Here is a 15,515-nt window from a genome sequence, read left to right on the forward strand (position 1 = left end):
GGTTTGCAAAAACGCGATGTCAAGTTTTTCTATCCAATCTTCCCATCTTTTCGCTCACCGCTCGGCTCAACATCCAAACATGTCGCAACTCAGGCCTGTTTGTTTGGCCTTGTGCTTCAGCTTTTGGTACTTGTAGCCTTTTAAAAAGCACACATGAAGCTGAAAAACCCGTTTGGAGGTGCTTCCTGCAGCTTCTGGAGGGAGTAAAAGCTGAAGCAGAAATCCAAACAAACAGAGCCAGCCATTGCCATTCCCTGGCTCCACTGCTTCTCATTTAAACATCGATATGAACATAAACAAGGCCCAGATCTACACGTGTACGGACTTGCCACAACACTAACTGTGTTTTTTCTAAGAGAAAAATGCCACAGGTAAAAGGAAGAAAAAAGTTTAGACAGGAAGTAAAATAATCCGCCTACGATCGGGGCCGAAACCGAAGGAATCCTTGGCCCCGCCCCGCCCCGGCCCAACGGCTAGTTTCGATACATGGGGACTTTGAACCGTCCATCCACGAAGATATCACGCACTCGCCACCCACGTTCTCGCATCCCGCATCCTCGTTTCAAAAGTTTTTGAATCCGAACGGATAGCCAGCAAGCCCAGCCTCATACACATCTGCATCTTCCTCTCCTCTCCTCTCCTCCTTGCAGTCTTACAGTCTTTGTCTTCCTTCCCTTCCTCCACCTCTCCTCCCCCCCTTCTCAAATTTTCTACGGCCGCGGCAGATCCAAATTGATAGCGGCAGCAGCAATGGAGATGCTGAGGCGGAACCTCAAGCGGCAGGCCTCGCGGTCCCTCTCCGCGTTCGCCGCCTCCTCCCCGCGCTCCGCTGCGGCCGGCGACGACCAGGAGAATCTCCACCCCAACGTCGCCGCCGCCTCCCCGCCTATGTCACCAGCCAAGCACTCCGCGGCGAAGGACTTGTCGCCGCGCTCCAAGCCCGTTCCGGCTAGTAAACCCCCTCCGCCAGTGTCCGCCGGTGCGGCGGTCGACGACGAACCCCCCGTCAAGGTACCATCCGTTAGCTCACTCGAGACGGCGTCCTTCCTCGCGGGTCCTCGTTCGGGATCTCCTCAAAGTTGTGGGCTTCTCTTGATGTGTGTGGCTGTGCGCGCAGGTCGTGGTGCGGGTGCGGCCGGCGGTGAGCCTCCCCGTGGATGGCAAGGATCTGTTCTTCGTGCGCAAGACCTCCCCGAACTCCGTCGCTGTTGGCGACCGGGACTTCGCTGTGGATGGTTTCCTCGACGACAGGGCCTCCCAGGTAAAATTCTGTCTCCGTTGCTTTGCTGTGTCACTCATACGGAGCCGCTTGCTTGGAGATTTGCCAGTCGTGAGTTTTGCTCAACGGATTCTGTGAATCTTGCTTATTGGCAGGAGGATGCGTTCGATCTGGTAGGTCTACCGATGATCGACAGCGCCCTTGCTGGATTCAACACCTCCCTCGTGTGCTATGGCCAGGTACTACAATACTCAGGAGTCCTTGTGTTCCTTGCTTGGTTAATCTCTCCTGTCCAGCTGCTGACGCATGTACATTATGTGGATTCATAACAGAGTGGCACAGGGAAGACATACACCATGTGGGGGCCCCTCGCTGCCATGTTTGACAGCCGCTCTGACCGCGCCGACCGTGGCGTCGTGCCTCGCTTTTTCCAAAACCTCTTCTCCCAAATCCAAGGCGTAAGGCCTTTTTCTTGATATGTACTTGGTGGAAATTTCCTTTTGTGTTACCATCTTAGCATTGTTCTTTCCTGGTGCAGAAGCAAGAGAGCTCACCGGAGAAGCAGACGAGTTACCAATGCAGGTGCTCCTTCCTCGAGGTCTGTAGAATCTTCTATGTTCTCAACCGAGCTGAATATTGCATCTAGATATGGTTAACAGAACTCAAATATTTAGAGCGAGAACTGAAATTAGAACCGAATATTTATTTTTCTTGCAGGTATATAATGAGCAGATCAATGACCTGCTGGATCCATCTCAGCGTAATCTTCAGGTATATTCTTAGACAACAAAGTTACATTGAAATCTACAGTTGTGTTGGTTTATACAGAAGATATCTTATTCAGCTCCATTCTTTTAGATAAGAGAGACCACTGACAATGGTATCCATGTTGAAAACTTGACCGATGAGTATGTATCGACGGTGGAGGATGTAAACCAGATCTTGATGAAGGTATGAGTGCAATGAATTCATGTAATCCATCCCGCTGTATGGTTTTGGACATTAAAAGCTCGCATCTAGCTAGCAACATGAAAAAACATTGACGATGTTTAGAATTGTTGGAATACTTGTACTGATGATTATAAAAACATAGATTTATCCAATGCAAACTCCTGGGCACTCACCATGTGCTATAGATAATCTTTTTCATGCTTTTCAGAAAGGCCTTGTGTTATGACAGAACAAAACAGAAATGAGTAATCCAACAAAACTTACCAATATTACAGTCAATTTTGAGGATGCAAAGTTTTCAGACAATCTAATAAGATACTATGAGCACCGTGTTTTTTTTAAGAAAGTTCAAATTTGCTGAAACCTTTTACAGATGATTATCAAAACACATATTGTTTGATACAAACTTCTGGGCACTCCAGTCTGGTTTCTTGCCAGGAACTTTAGATAAATCAATTATGGTTCAGAATAGAGGGACAACTTAAAGCAGCCACTATTATTATGTTTTACATGTTCAGATCACAAATATATTACACTTGCTTTGCATTATGTTCTGTCAGCACCATGCCATCATCAGTATCATGTTGCTTGGGTGTCTGGGCCGTGTGGCACATACAATAATAATATCTTCTACTTTAGTCTGCCATTATTTGGAGCTATTGCTAATTTCACTTGATTATCTAGTTTTTTGATAATACGTCTCTCTCTTGCTTAGTATGAATTTGCTTTTCTTTTACAGGGTCTATCAAAAAGGAAAATTGGCACCGATAGCATGAACTTAAAAAATTCACGTTCTCATGTCATATTCACTTGTGTCATTGAAGCTTGGAGCAAGGTTTAAGATTCTCTTCTTCCCATCAGAAAATATTTTCTTCTTCTTTTCTGCTGTGGAATCTTCCCTCATTTTCTTCTTTTTGCACTTTGCAACCTTTCGTTTGGCTGCTGGTACTGTCCTAGCTTGTTCATTCTTTTTTTATATCAGCGGATATATATGTGGTGATTTATCTTAACTTTATTCAATTAATATTACAGGATTTCTCATCAAATGGCTTCAGTAGTTCAAAAACTAGTAGAATTACCTTTGTTGATCTTGCTGGTGTTGATATGGATGAACCTGATGGTGCGAGCAAGCACATTACACGAGAAGAAAGACATGTGAAGAAGTCTCTCTCAAGCCTTGGGTATGTCTTTTGTTTTACTTATATTTTATAATTACATAAATATTTTCTTATTTGGGTTGCATGATTAATATAATTCTTACTATTGATACCAATACACCATGCATCTTTTATTTTACCTTTTACAAGAATATTAGAAACGCTGCCTCATTGTTTGCACACCGTGGTTTCAGGAAACTAGTCAATATTCTTTCAGAAGAACCAAAGACCCAGAAAGACGACTTACCCTATAAGCAATCCTGTTTGACACATGTGCTGAAGGATACACTAGGTGGCAACTCCAGGGTTACATTTCTATGTTCCATTTCTTCAGAGCACAGGTATGTTGGGTTCTTTAACTTTATATGCTTTTTACATTTTCCCGAGCTCTTTATCTCAGGACACTTTCTAGTTAGCCTGATCCTGGGAAATGCAGATACAGATCTGAGACTTTAAGCACACTAAGGTTTGGAGAGAGAGCAAAACTTATGCCAAACAAAGCAGTGATAAATGAGATATCAGAAGATGATGTTAATGGTTTGAGTGATCAGATACGTCAGTTGAAGGTATTACCACGTGAGCATAATAAACCCACGTGGCAACAATTTACAGAAATTTTCTAATGTTATTATTTGCAGGATGAACTTGTAAGGACAAAGTCTGGAGAGAATGCAACTTGTGAGACAGGATACTTCAATGCACAAAATGCTCGTGCTAGCTTGCATAGTTTGAGAGTGAGCCTCAATCGCTCTCTAATCTTGCCTCATATAGAAGTTGAAACAGAGGATGAAATGGATGTGGATGAAGACGATGTACAAGAACTGCATGATCAAATTAGCAAGCTTCATTCTTCCTCCGAAGACACTCTTGACGACTTTATGGATGCAGAGAGTGGAGAGGAGGAGAGTCCTTGCTCCAAGGTGAATCCAAAAACATGTGAACATGATGATGACCAGCCTATCGTAGATGATAGTGAAGTTCTAAGAATTAGTGCATCCCCACAACTAGCACCAATACAAGATCCGACCTTCTGCTCTTCTCCAAAGATCCACAAGGCAAGAAAGAGCATCACCTCACCAGGGTTCTCTCCAAGCAAGCTTAGTGAATCCAGCCCAGGAGATAGCAATGTTGAAATTTCAAGGAAGAGTGCAGTGCGCTCCTCCTTACAGTCAAGCAAGCTTAGTCCCACTGATTCGCTGGCTGCAAGTCTCCAACGGGGCCTGCACATTATAGAGTACCATCAACAGAATCCAGCCCCCCGAAGGTCATTTGTTGGCCTTTCATTTGATCACTTTGCACTGAATCCCTGGCAGTCAGTGAAAGCCAGTTCAGCTCTTCAGTCATTACCTGCAGGGCAGGGCAGTTCAGCTTCTACTATTTGTTCATCCTGCAAGAAAGCAATGAGTACAGATGAAGAACATACAGGAAACATAAACTCAGAGAAACAGATTGTAACGGCTACTGGTGTCACATCTAATGAATTGGCCAATGCTTCACTCCAGGTATGCTATTTTGGTGGCATATTTTATACATTTTCATATGTTACCATCCACTTAAAAATTTTACTCAACCAGGACGGCAACATCCCTCAGTCTATTGTTTCAAAGAGAGAGGCTGAGCTTGAAGCTTTATGTGAAGAACAGGCAACTAAGATTAAGGAATTGAGCATTTTGGTATGTAGTGTGATGAAATAAACGATATTCTTTGGGAAATATTTTCCATTTTTTTTGACAACTTTCTCTGCTATGTTGCAGATTGACAAACATGGGAAGGGTTCAGAAGAGGGTCGGCAATCAGATGGTGTTACACCTAGAGACGAACCAGGCGATGAAGATAACATTGGTGAACAATATGAAGATGACAAGTTGTCACTCAATGTGAATGAGAAGGAAGTACTTCTTGGTGAGATTCAGAGGTTGAAAGATCAAGTTAAACTTCTCACAGATGGATCAACAAATGATAGCCTTCTTGACCAGATAAGGAATGGCAGCACAGATCTGGAATATGAGCTGGATAAAGAAAGGCAGAAATGGATGGAGTCTGAGAGCAAATGGATATCCCTCACTGAAGAGCTGAGGGTTGACCTAGAATCAAACCGGATGCATGCAGAGAAGACAGAGATGGAGCTCTGCAATGAGAAGAAGTGCACAGAAGAGTTGGATGACGCCCTCCAACGATCCATCTATGGCCATGCAAGGATAATTGAGCACTATGTCGAGCTCCAGGAGATGTACAATGACCTTCTTGAGAGGCACCGTCGAGTCATGGAAGGGATCTCAGAAGTAAAGAGGGCGGCTGCCAAAGCAGGAAGGAAGGGCTGTGGAACGGCTTTTGCTGCTGCCCTTGCTGCCGAGCTTTCCACCGTGAGGATCGACCGAGAAAAGGAGAGGGCACAGCTGAGAGAACAGAATAGGAGGCTCCGGATTCAACTCCGTGACACTGCTGAGGCAGTGCATGCTGCTGGAGAGCTACTTGTGAGATTGAGAGAAGCAGAGGAGGCAACCACACAAGAAAAGGTCAGTTCAAAGCAGCAAACTTTTTCACTTGAAAAAGTTTTTGTGCAGTGCTAATACTAGCACAGTACTACTGCAACCATATGATGGTACGAATAAGAAACTTAATTTGGTTTACTTTTGTTTCAGGAGAGGAGTGCAGCCATGCTGCAGGAGAACCAGAAGCTCAAAAGGCAGCTGGAGAAGATGAGGAAGAAGCACGAGATGGAGATGGAGACGATGAAGCACTACCTTGCAGAGAGCAGGCTGCCGGAGTCAGCACTGGAGGGACTGTACCGCAACGAGAGCAGCAGCAAGGATGCACATGAGTACAACCATGCTCCATCCGCCTGCGATGACGATCAGTCATGGCGGTCTGCATTTACCTCTGCGTATGAATGAATGGACGAACCTGATGATTGATTGCTTGGGAGTGACTCGTCAACTGATCCTGGTTGACAATTAGGCTGATTCGATCTTTTTAAACTTTACATATGCTGTTCAAAGGTACATGACTCTGATTCATATGCCCTCTGTCTGGGCAAAACTTGCATCTCTACTGATGCAGAAAGTTCATTTGTATTATTGAGTTTACAATCTTGGTTTACTGCATGTATGGTGCAGAAAGTTCCCTGATGTGACCCATGGAGCCAATCGTACTAATGGCCAGAATTCATTCATAGCAAAGCTGCCATTTGACACACCAGCTGAGTTTGTGTCATTTGTATGTTTAACAAAAGTACCTCACCGTTCGTCCACACCAAAATTTGAGTAATGTGAAAGACATTGATAAAGCTGCCATAAACAGATCATATATTCGACAGACCAGCTGAGTTTGTGTCATTTATATATTTAACAAAAGTACAAAACAGTTAGCTCACACCAAAATTTGAGTAATGTGAAAGACACACAGAAGAGTGCTTGTGCTGTGTCAGCTCACGTTATATGAAGTTACGTGCTCCTTTGATGGAGGTGATGTGTGATAATTCCTTTGCCCAGCAGGTACGTTGTAGAACTGTGCCAAGTACTCTAAGGCTTCATGATTCCCGTTGCAAACCTTCCACAGGGAGGCCACTTCCCCTGGAGCAACCGTGCCCCACTCCGTGGAGTCATTCAGAAACTCCAGCAGCTTGGAGTAGTAAGAGTCATAATTCATAAGCAAGAATGGCACTGGGAGCGCAGACCCAATCCTCTCGAGTTGAATCAGCGCCATGATCTCAAAAACCTCATCCAGTGTTCCAATACCGCCGGGTAATGCAACGATGGCAGTTTTATCGGTAGAGCTGTTCCGCACGACAGCATCCACCAAGCCATGCTTCCTTGCCGAGAAGAACCTGGAATTCATATAGCTCAGACTGATTTTTCATGCTACACATCTAATGGATAAAAATCATAATTTGCAACAGCAAGATTCAGGTACCTGCAGGTGAGGTAAGACTCTGGGGGCAGGTAAGGATGGAAGTTTGAGGCCGTCCATTCACCTGCCTCTTTGCCAATCTTGAAGCCGCCAACCGGTTTCTCTGCCTGGAGCGCGCCTTGGATGGCAGCATCCATGAGGCCGGGGCCGGCGCCGGTCCATGTGGTGCAGTCCAGCAGCTTGGATGTCTGTTTTGAATTTTCATGTGCAAAGATAGGTTTGTCATCGACACAGCGGATTTCTGCGGCTAGTTCTAAACTTGTACTGAGTTGTGTGATGCTTCTTTGAATTGTAAATTGGTGTTGAAGTTGTGTGGAGTATGGTGCCGAAAAGAAATAAAGGAAGCGGGAAGAGCTGGTAGGGGGAGACGAGGGAGCTTGCCTCCCTGGCGAGCTCGGCGGTTTGGTGGTAGTGCGGATGCGTGGGCGGCACCCTGGAGGAGCCGAGGTAGACGGCGCCACGGCCGAGGCGGCGAACCAGCTCGTAGCACCTCGCAATCTCCTCCCTCACCTGCACAGATTCGCCACCAGAACGAGGTCACGGACAAATCGAAAACGAAAGGGGGAAGAGACTTGAGCGAGCAAGGTGACCTCACCTCACCTGGGCTACCCCTCTCGGGCTCCATGGCGACCCCCATCCCTTCCACTCCCAGCTGCTGCTGCTGGTGGTTGTGGGGATTTGCAGCAGCGGCGACGACGCTCAGGCTCCCGGCTCCGCTGGTGCGGACGAGGCGCGAGGCCGGCCAAGGCAGGTGCGGAGGAGTAAGAGAACGGCGGCGCGCGTCCCTGAGTGTTAAGGAGGAGGAGGAGGAGCGCGCGAGTCCTGGTACGGACCTTAATCCAGCTCCCGATCTCCCCAGCGAGCTCGCGGTTGCCGCTTCCATGGATTCTCGACGCCCCTTCTCTTTCCAGTTCTCAACCCTCCTGGCCACCGAAAGAGAGAATTGACGTGGTGGTATTGGTTAAAACCAAAAGTTTCCAAAATGCCACTCAAATTACCACTCATTCTAAAATGCTACTACAATTCAACTTTTCATGCCAAAATACTACTAGACTAATATCCCCTAACAGTCACAAAAATAGACATACATATATACCCTTACTCTTCATGGCACGGTAGACGACGTCCAGTGGGAACAGAGGGGATCCTGAATACACGGTGGAGCAGAGGGGAGCCACGACGAGGCGGGGCGGGGCGGCACGACGCGGGAGCTGCGGACGTTGACGGTCAGCACCGCAAAGCGGCACGACTGGGATCTCACGGGCGACGGGGCAAGAGCAGCACGGGCGCAGCATTGGACGGGGGCCGAGAGAGGCGACTGGGATCCCTCATGGGCGGCGGGGTAGGAGCTGCACGGGCGCATTTTTGGGAGGAGACGCCGCCGCCATGGCTGGGAGCTTGGATGTGGACGAATGGAGTTGAGGAGAGAGATAAGGTGAGTATGGTGTTCTTCTTTTTAGAGAAAAAGGGCAATATTGGAATAATAAGAATACTGACATCATTTTAACGGTTTGACTACCAGTAAACTCACCGCATTGGTAGTTTGGCATGAAAAAACTGGCTTAGAGTGGTATTTCGAAATGAGTGGTTATTTCAATGGTATTTTGTAACCTTTGGTTCTGCAAAGTGGTATCTTGTCAATTATGTTTCACTGGAAACAGCAACGTCACGGCGTTAAATCCCGAATCTGTGCGGTGCCTCTCTGTTTGCGCATCTTATTCTCAAATCCCACCGAAATCTGCCTGCATCATTGTTGATCAGCAACTCATCACGTTCCTTCCGACGGGCACTCCGCTTTTTTTTAGAAAGATAGGGTTTCTGCCCCTGTTCCATTCATATGAACGAAACAGAACAAAATATTTGTCTCAGCAGTTTGTTTTTCAACGAACTTCCGGCCACACAGGGCCCTAATGCTATCACTAAACAACGAGTAGTTCCAGCGCCTCTAACCAGGCAATTACAACTTTCAGCATGAGAGCTAGACAAAATGGCAGCAAAGTAGCGTCAAATGCTTGATCTTCACGGGGAGGAGTCTTGGAGGGACATCGACATGATACCCTGGCAGACGTTGAGTGTCAGCATCAAGATCGCCCTCCTCTTCTTCATCTCAGGCGAAGCCTTGGGATCTCCACCGACTTGTCCTCCAACCGTCGAAGCATATGTGCTAGAACGTCCTGATTTGCGTTTGAACAGAGATGCTTCCATGAGCGTAGGTGTCGCAGGACCATTCGCCAGATCACGTGCATCGAAGACCATGCAGAGGAACGAAAAAAGATATTATTACGGCATTTCCATAATGACCAAAGAACAGCTGCGGTAGCCATATTGAGTACTTCATTTTTCCTATTTCCCACCCAGAAATGTGCAATTTGTTCTAGGCTAGAGCCCAGATTTTTCCCAAGCAGTAAACTCATGAATTCCCAAATAAGTGTAGCCACAAGACAGTCAAAGAATAGATGTTGTATAGTTTCAGGTTCAGAACAGAACATGCAGGTAAGATCTCAAATGTTGTCTCTTGTGCAAATTATCTCTAGTCAGGATCCTGTTATGGCTAACCAACCAGAGGAAAGTGTGAATCTTGGGGGGCAAATGCAGTTTCCAAACAGTTTGCACAAATACAGGTGTGATCCCTCGAAAGTTAACCACAACATATAAAGAACTAGTGGTGTATACACCTTTATTGTTCAATTTTCATACTAGCTGGTCTGGATCATTAGAAATGGAAGCAGAGGATATTAAAGCAACCAGATCACGCCAAAGTTGCATAAGATGTGGTGAGAAACTTCTCCTAAAGGAGAGTTTAAGTTCAGAACCATCCCAGACATCAGCTACAGATTTATAGTGTTCATTACAGATGAAGTAAATTTACCAGAATTGGATAGCCAAGCTAGAGCTTCTTATCCATCGATCTTCCCAGAACTTAATATTTTTCCCATTGCCAATTTTCCAAAAATACTCTAGTTTTGCTGCATGAGAGGCCTAAAGTACACCTTTCCAGAAAAGGGAGGAAAAGGCATCAGAACAAACAAACATATTGGGAGAACTAGTGTCATATTTGATGTCAATAATCTGTCTCCACAACTTATTTGTGTCAAGGTGGTACCTCTTAATCCAATTAGCCAGCAAGGACATTAAGGTCCCTTAGATTGGGTATGCCTAGGCACTCCGCTTTTCACATTCTAGTTTTTGTTATAGGAACGCATTTACGCGGCTAAATAACTGGCCACCAGATGGATTACATCGTCCGGAAAGAAGTAAACCGACACAGAATAGTAAAGAAACCATCAGACTAGACGACGTACCATGTTGTACGCTCACAGGCAAAACACACAGGCACAACACAGAAAATACAACAACGAAGCAACAACATTCAGAGATGCCCGGAACAAACTGGTAAAACAACCCGGGCTGACCAGAAGCATTCCTCCACTCTGGCATTAGAGTTTCCACCCTTACTCCTTGAGGCTTGAGCAGTCATGGGCTCATGGCTCCACCTCCACCCTCTAACATAGAGTCAGAGCGTTGCTGAGAAACCCTTTTATCAACCCCATCAGGAATATTGTCTTAACGAAACATAAGACGCCTTGTATATTATGAAAAAGGAGGCAGTATATCACAAAAGGTCAACTTGCTGGCCCAATACCAAGGAAAGCATCCACATGTTTATTTTCCCCCCACAATGAATACAGTTTCACTACACCCAGATGTTCGCAGAATATGCATGATGTTCACGTAGAAGGTAGAACTACACGAAAAATTGCACTTATAAGTTAATGGTGGGGTGATCTTATATTCTTATTCTATTTTAAGACAAGAAATAGCTTATTCAGCTTGCATCTGTCAATTCTTTGATAAACTGGTCCTTGAGGAAGCCATTCGATCCTGCCATTCTTTGCGCCATCAAATCAAACTCCCCACCACTCCTGGAAGTCAGAATAGAAGAAATGTATGACAAAAGAATACAATACTGATCAAATTATGTATGATAGTAAGAGCTAGTAACATATTAAGTAGTATGTACTTAATTTGACAACTTACGGATCAAACACAAAACCCCCAGCTTCCTGTAGAATTACAGCTCCAGCAGCCACATCCCTACAAAGATAATTAACAACCGCAATTAACAATTATATGTAGAAATGGCTTATATTTTCCATGCAAGACTATTGTTGAAAATTTGATTAACCATACCAGGGGCCACCAAATCCGATCTCATAACACAAATCTAGCCTACCACAAGCTACTCCACACATGTTTAAGGCCAAAGAGCCACACATTCGTATAGACCTAATCTGAAAAAATGAATACCCTGTCAGAATATCAATATGTTATTAAATAACTTAACTGATGCATATGTTACTTTACAAGGTTTACCTTGAATAGTAACTTGTTGATTCTGTTGGTTGTATCATCCAAAGTGGACTTGTCCCTTTTGGTTCCTACCTGCTCAAATGATATGGTCATCAGTGAAACATTTAAGTAAATTCTTTGGGAGTGAAAGAATTCAAACTTAGATTCTCACCGCGTAACAATTATAACCATCATTCTTCATGTGATAATTTCTTATTAGTGAACAAAAATGCACAATATGCACGTATGTATTCTCAATTTCCATTTAAACAAAAAAGGTTCCAACTATCAAGCGTGTGCTATATCAAGTATGACTGTATGAGGCACAAACTACTTTTCTCAAATGAAGTTGTATTCCTGATAATATTGATTAGATAATACCAACAAAAGCACGTGCTCCTACTCCGATAAGAAGGTAAACAATGAGCAGCTTAGCTTATGTTCAACCATTCTGTTAATATGATGATGTCAAGAAATCGAACTGTGTTTCTAAAATGGGATGTTGAACAATTTATAAAAGCCAGTCTGACATGATAAGGACAGTTTTGATTGACACGATTCTGTACGTCCCATCTGCATACAATTGTGAAGTTTAAAAGAGCGAATGCATTGTCATATAAATATTTCTAGTTTGCCAAAATCAGCACTCCACAGGTCGGAAGTGTTTTGAAGGTATAGATTTGTCCTGGTTTTTATAATTAGGTGTATAAAAAAATGAGTCGTCCAAGATTACTTCTGCTCATGTATGCATTTGGCTAGTGGGGCCCCAGTTAAACTTTACAAAAGGCTGCATTTGGCTAGTAGGGCCCCAGTTAAACTTCACAAAAGGGTGTTGGACCTGGAGAATTTCAAGAAAACCTAGTGGTGATCATGTCTTTAGTTATTCAGATGACGAATAATACTGATTTTAAATAAAGTGTTTGATTACAACAGAACTGTTGCGGTGAAACCTAGTAGCAGCAAGCCACCAATAGTGTTTCTACACATTTTATCATTTGTTATTTTGTTTCGCAGTGATGCTGTTTTTGCCTATGATATTGTGTGAAGTACATGGAAAAGATAATCTTTGACAGTGTCTATCAGTGTTACCTACCTCTGTTACCATAAGGGCCTTCACTAACTCATCTTGAGACGATGCTGCACATTAAATATATGTATTCTAAAATTAGCACGACAATCAGAAAACCAAATTATTTAGGGTAGATGCTTCTTCTATTGATTGTAAACATATCAGGGCCTAATGGACCAAAATAAAGAGCTTACTTTTGATTGGAGAACCATTGAGGAAAGCACCTTTTCCACGAACAGCTGTGAAAAGCTAATTGAAGAAGAAACACAAAATCAGACTCGCATCTTTCAAGATTCCTTGGCATCATCACAGATCATATTGTTGGATTTTTTTACTGATTATAAAATAAATAAAGCATATAGAGGACATGAAAATATTATAAGAAAAGTAGTGTCTACTCATTCTTCCATAAACTCAATGTTTACCTCATTCATGATGGGATTGTACACGACTCCAACACTGGGAATCTTCCCAATGGTGAGGCCAATCGAGACGCACACAAAAGGGAAGCTGTAGTGTGACAAGAAAACAAGCATAATGTTGGTCAGAAGAGTGAAAATGCACAATGAAGGAAGGACCAATAAATCATACTCAACGGTATCCCCACAACAGAATGTGCATAGTAGAATATCATTATTACCCATGCACAAAATTGGTGGTGCCATCAAGTGGGTCGACAATCCAGGTGGGATCGTCGGTGAGGTCGGCGGTGGAGCCGAGCGCCGCGGACGTCTCCTCGCCGATGAATTTGTGGTCCGGATAGAGCTTCCGGAGGTGGTTGAAGATGAGGTCCTCACAGGCCTTGTCCGTCTCCGTCACCAAATCCACCTGCAGCAACAACAGTCCATAGTACCATGACGGCCAGATCCCAATCCAATCAAGGGCAAACAGCGGCATCAGACCATAAGCAAAAAGAAAGAAGAGGGGACAAGAAGAGACCTGGCCCTTGTGCTCCACATTCTTGGTCAGGTAAAAGCCCTTGCGGATGACCTGCGGAGGACACAAAATCGGTCGCCCGGCGAGGGGATTAAGCGCGAGGAAATCAAGAACCCATCACAAGCACTTCGGCCGAGAAACGATTGCGGCGCGAGGGAAGGATGGGTCGGGTTAATGGTACAGGAGGACTACCTCTCCGGCACTCTTGGCGGCGTCCACCGCGGCGGCCAGGAACTGCTCCTCCGCCATGCCCACCGAATCTCCCGCCTCCGCGATTGACAAAGAGAGCAGGGAATTCGATGGTTGGTGTACTCGTGGTATGGCCAGGAGCACTCTCACGCTGTTGCCAGTTGGTTATACGGGATCGGTGGCTCGGTGGCTGAAGAGAACACGTGAACTGGCTCGTGCGGGCTCATGGCTTCTCTGGTCCGTTCGGTGGAAGGAATATACTTTGATTCTCGTTATATTGTTTTTTTTTACTAACCGGCGTATATCTAATGATATATCAACATACTTCCAATATCCCATATTAAGTGACGAAATATTACATGCATTTTTATAATTTTTTGGGTATATAGATGCATCCATATTTGGACAATTTTGCGTGTTAGTTTGCAAGTTTGCATGATGAGAGTTTTCATTGAATACGTCGTCTTTCAAATTTTTAACTATTCAGTGCAGTTTTGATCCTTCGTTTTCAACTTTGTTCCTTAGTTTTTCGACTTTACGTTATAAAATGGCCACCTGTTTTTTTAAATGAAATTGTTGCTAAATTTAAAGTATTGATAATTTTAATGCTAAAAGTATCTATCCAGTGTGGAATGTTGGACAGATCTATGGCACATCAGATTTTAAGATATAAAAAGCTATTATGTCTTTTTTCCTCTTTGGACTTAGTCGCTTGAAACGGGCATGGTAAATGGCGCATTCACATGTTGTGTATGCTTTTGGCATTTTTCATCTATGCATTTGGGGTTGTTCTGAGTTAAAATTTATCAACTTTGATTGAATTTTAGAAAAATATACCAATGTGTGCAACACAAGAAAAAATACATATGAAAAATATTTGATAGTAATCCTAATCATACGAGTTTAGTGTTGTGTATGTTCGTGTTTTTATATAAATCAATTCAAAGTTGACCAAGTTTAACTTAGAACAAACCTAAATGTACAAATATTTCAAAACAAAGGGAATATAACGGCCATGAGAGAATTTATAGCGTTGTCATGTTTTATGGTGCTTTGGTGTTACCAGCACCAACTAAAACCATTAAATAATCACTAAAATGATTTTTTTTATTTTATTTTCATTTTTGATAGTGTGATGTATCATATGTTGCACAAAATCCAATTATAAAAAATACGTGAAAAAATAAAATAAAAAATATGTGGTGGACATTACCTTGAAAACCCCTCCCCCACTGGCGCCTCCCTATCTCTCTACCTGAAAGTTATAATTCAGAGTGAAAGTTGTTTATTTTTCTAATGATATGATAGATAACTTCTAGCAATGCTACTAAAACACATTGGAAAATCAACACAAATGAGGCTTTCTTGGTTGCCCCCATGTCAGTGAAAGGGGTTTTATCATCAGATACCCCGAAGACCGGGTTTACCGAGCATGCTTTGGAAATCTAGAGCATGCTGATTATTTGCTATACTAGGGACGCTAGTATAGTGTGTATTATGTTGCAAATGGACATATCTATCAAAGTGCAGATGTAACATCCTGGTTCATTTCAGTTTCATCTTATTTGCATTTATGTGTTCGTATTATCTCAGATTGCGAGTTTACAGAGTTTGGACCAGCACATAACACCAGTGTGTTCTACGTATGTCACATTCGGGTCAGCCTTTTACACGAGGCAAGAACCAAGTATAACAATGATGTGGTGGACGCACCTTGTAGATGTATTGGGCATTG

General features: G+C 43.7%; 3 protein-coding genes across 3 annotated transcripts; 1 reads left to right on the forward strand and 2 right to left on the reverse strand.

The window, feature by feature from the left end:
* The first annotated feature begins 538 nt into the window (after positions 1-538).
* On the forward strand, positions 539-6,455 carry LOC100843534 (kinesin-like protein KIN-12C). The gene is made up of 15 exons (XM_003562277.4): positions 539-1,011; positions 1,118-1,261; positions 1,375-1,458; positions 1,552-1,677; positions 1,758-1,817; positions 1,937-1,990; positions 2,078-2,170; positions 2,910-3,005; positions 3,203-3,351; positions 3,522-3,668; positions 3,764-3,893; positions 3,966-4,829; positions 4,902-5,000; positions 5,082-5,843; positions 5,970-6,455. The coding sequence occupies exons 1-15, from the start codon at positions 751-753 to the stop codon at positions 6,219-6,221; spliced, it is 3,321 nt and encodes a 1,106-aa protein (XP_003562325.1). The 5' UTR covers positions 539-750; the 3' UTR covers positions 6,222-6,455.
* A 150-nt stretch (positions 6,456-6,605) lies between these two features.
* On the reverse strand, positions 6,606-8,186 carry LOC100823209. The gene is made up of 4 exons (XM_003559658.4): positions 7,832-8,186; positions 7,618-7,746; positions 7,240-7,424; positions 6,606-7,153 (listed from the first exon to the last, which is right to left on the reverse strand). The coding sequence occupies exons 1-4, from the start codon at positions 8,117-8,119 to the stop codon at positions 6,751-6,753; spliced, it is 1,005 nt and encodes a 334-aa protein (XP_003559706.1). The 5' UTR covers positions 8,120-8,186; the 3' UTR covers positions 6,606-6,750.
* A 2,614-nt stretch (positions 8,187-10,800) lies between these two features.
* Positions 10,801-13,983, reverse strand: LOC100844148 (inositol monophosphatase 3). The gene is made up of 10 exons (XM_003562279.4): positions 13,784-13,983; positions 13,595-13,645; positions 13,296-13,483; positions 13,081-13,165; positions 12,850-12,904; positions 12,680-12,723; positions 11,611-11,679; positions 11,428-11,528; positions 11,275-11,331; positions 10,801-11,159 (listed from the first exon to the last, which is right to left on the reverse strand). The coding sequence occupies exons 1-10, from the start codon at positions 13,838-13,840 to the stop codon at positions 11,063-11,065; spliced, it is 804 nt and encodes a 267-aa protein (XP_003562327.1). The 5' UTR covers positions 13,841-13,983; the 3' UTR covers positions 10,801-11,062.
* Between the last annotated feature and the right edge of the window lie 1,532 nt (positions 13,984-15,515).

This window comes from Brachypodium distachyon, chromosome 1 (assembly GCF_000005505.3).
Source record: "Brachypodium distachyon strain Bd21 chromosome 1, Brachypodium_distachyon_v3.0, whole genome shotgun sequence".
Classification (NCBI taxonomy): domain Eukaryota; kingdom Viridiplantae; phylum Streptophyta; class Magnoliopsida; order Poales; family Poaceae; genus Brachypodium; species Brachypodium distachyon.

Bases quoted from the DNA above. Each gene is read 5' to 3' on its own strand.
- LOC100843534 (XM_003562277.4), top strand. From the start codon at position 751: ATGGAGATGCTGAGGCGGAACCTCAAGCGGCAGGCCTCGCGGTCCCTC. The intron at 1,012-1,117 runs GTACCATCCGTT...CTGTGCGCGCAG, and splicing joins ACGACGAACCCCCCGTCAAG to GTCGTGGTGCGGGTGCGGCC. The intron at 1,459-1,551 runs GTACTACAATAC...GATTCATAACAG, and splicing joins CCCTCGTGTGCTATGGCCAG to AGTGGCACAGGGAAGACATA.
- LOC100823209 (XM_003559658.4), bottom strand. From the start codon at position 8,119: ATGGAAGCGGCAACCGCGAGCTCGCTGGGGAGATCGGGAGCTGGATTA. The intron at 7,425-7,617 runs GCAAGCTCCCTC...AATTCAAAACAG, and splicing joins CCGCCGAGCTCGCCAGGGAG to ACATCCAAGCTGCTGGACTG. The intron at 7,154-7,239 runs GTACCTGAATCT...TATGAATTCCAG, and splicing joins GAGTCTTACCTCACCTGCAG to GTTCTTCTCGGCAAGGAAGC.
- LOC100844148 (XM_003562279.4), bottom strand. From the start codon at position 13,840: ATGGCGGAGGAGCAGTTCCTGGCCGCCGCGGTGGACGCCGCCAAGAGT. The intron at 13,646-13,783 runs GTAGTCCTCCTG...TGTCCTCCGCAG, and splicing joins CCGCCAAGAGTGCCGGAGAG to GTCATCCGCAAGGGCTTTTA. The intron at 12,724-12,849 runs GTAAGCTCTTTA...TTTAATGTGCAG, and splicing joins CAATGGTTCTCCAATCAAAA to CATCGTCTCAAGATGAGTTA.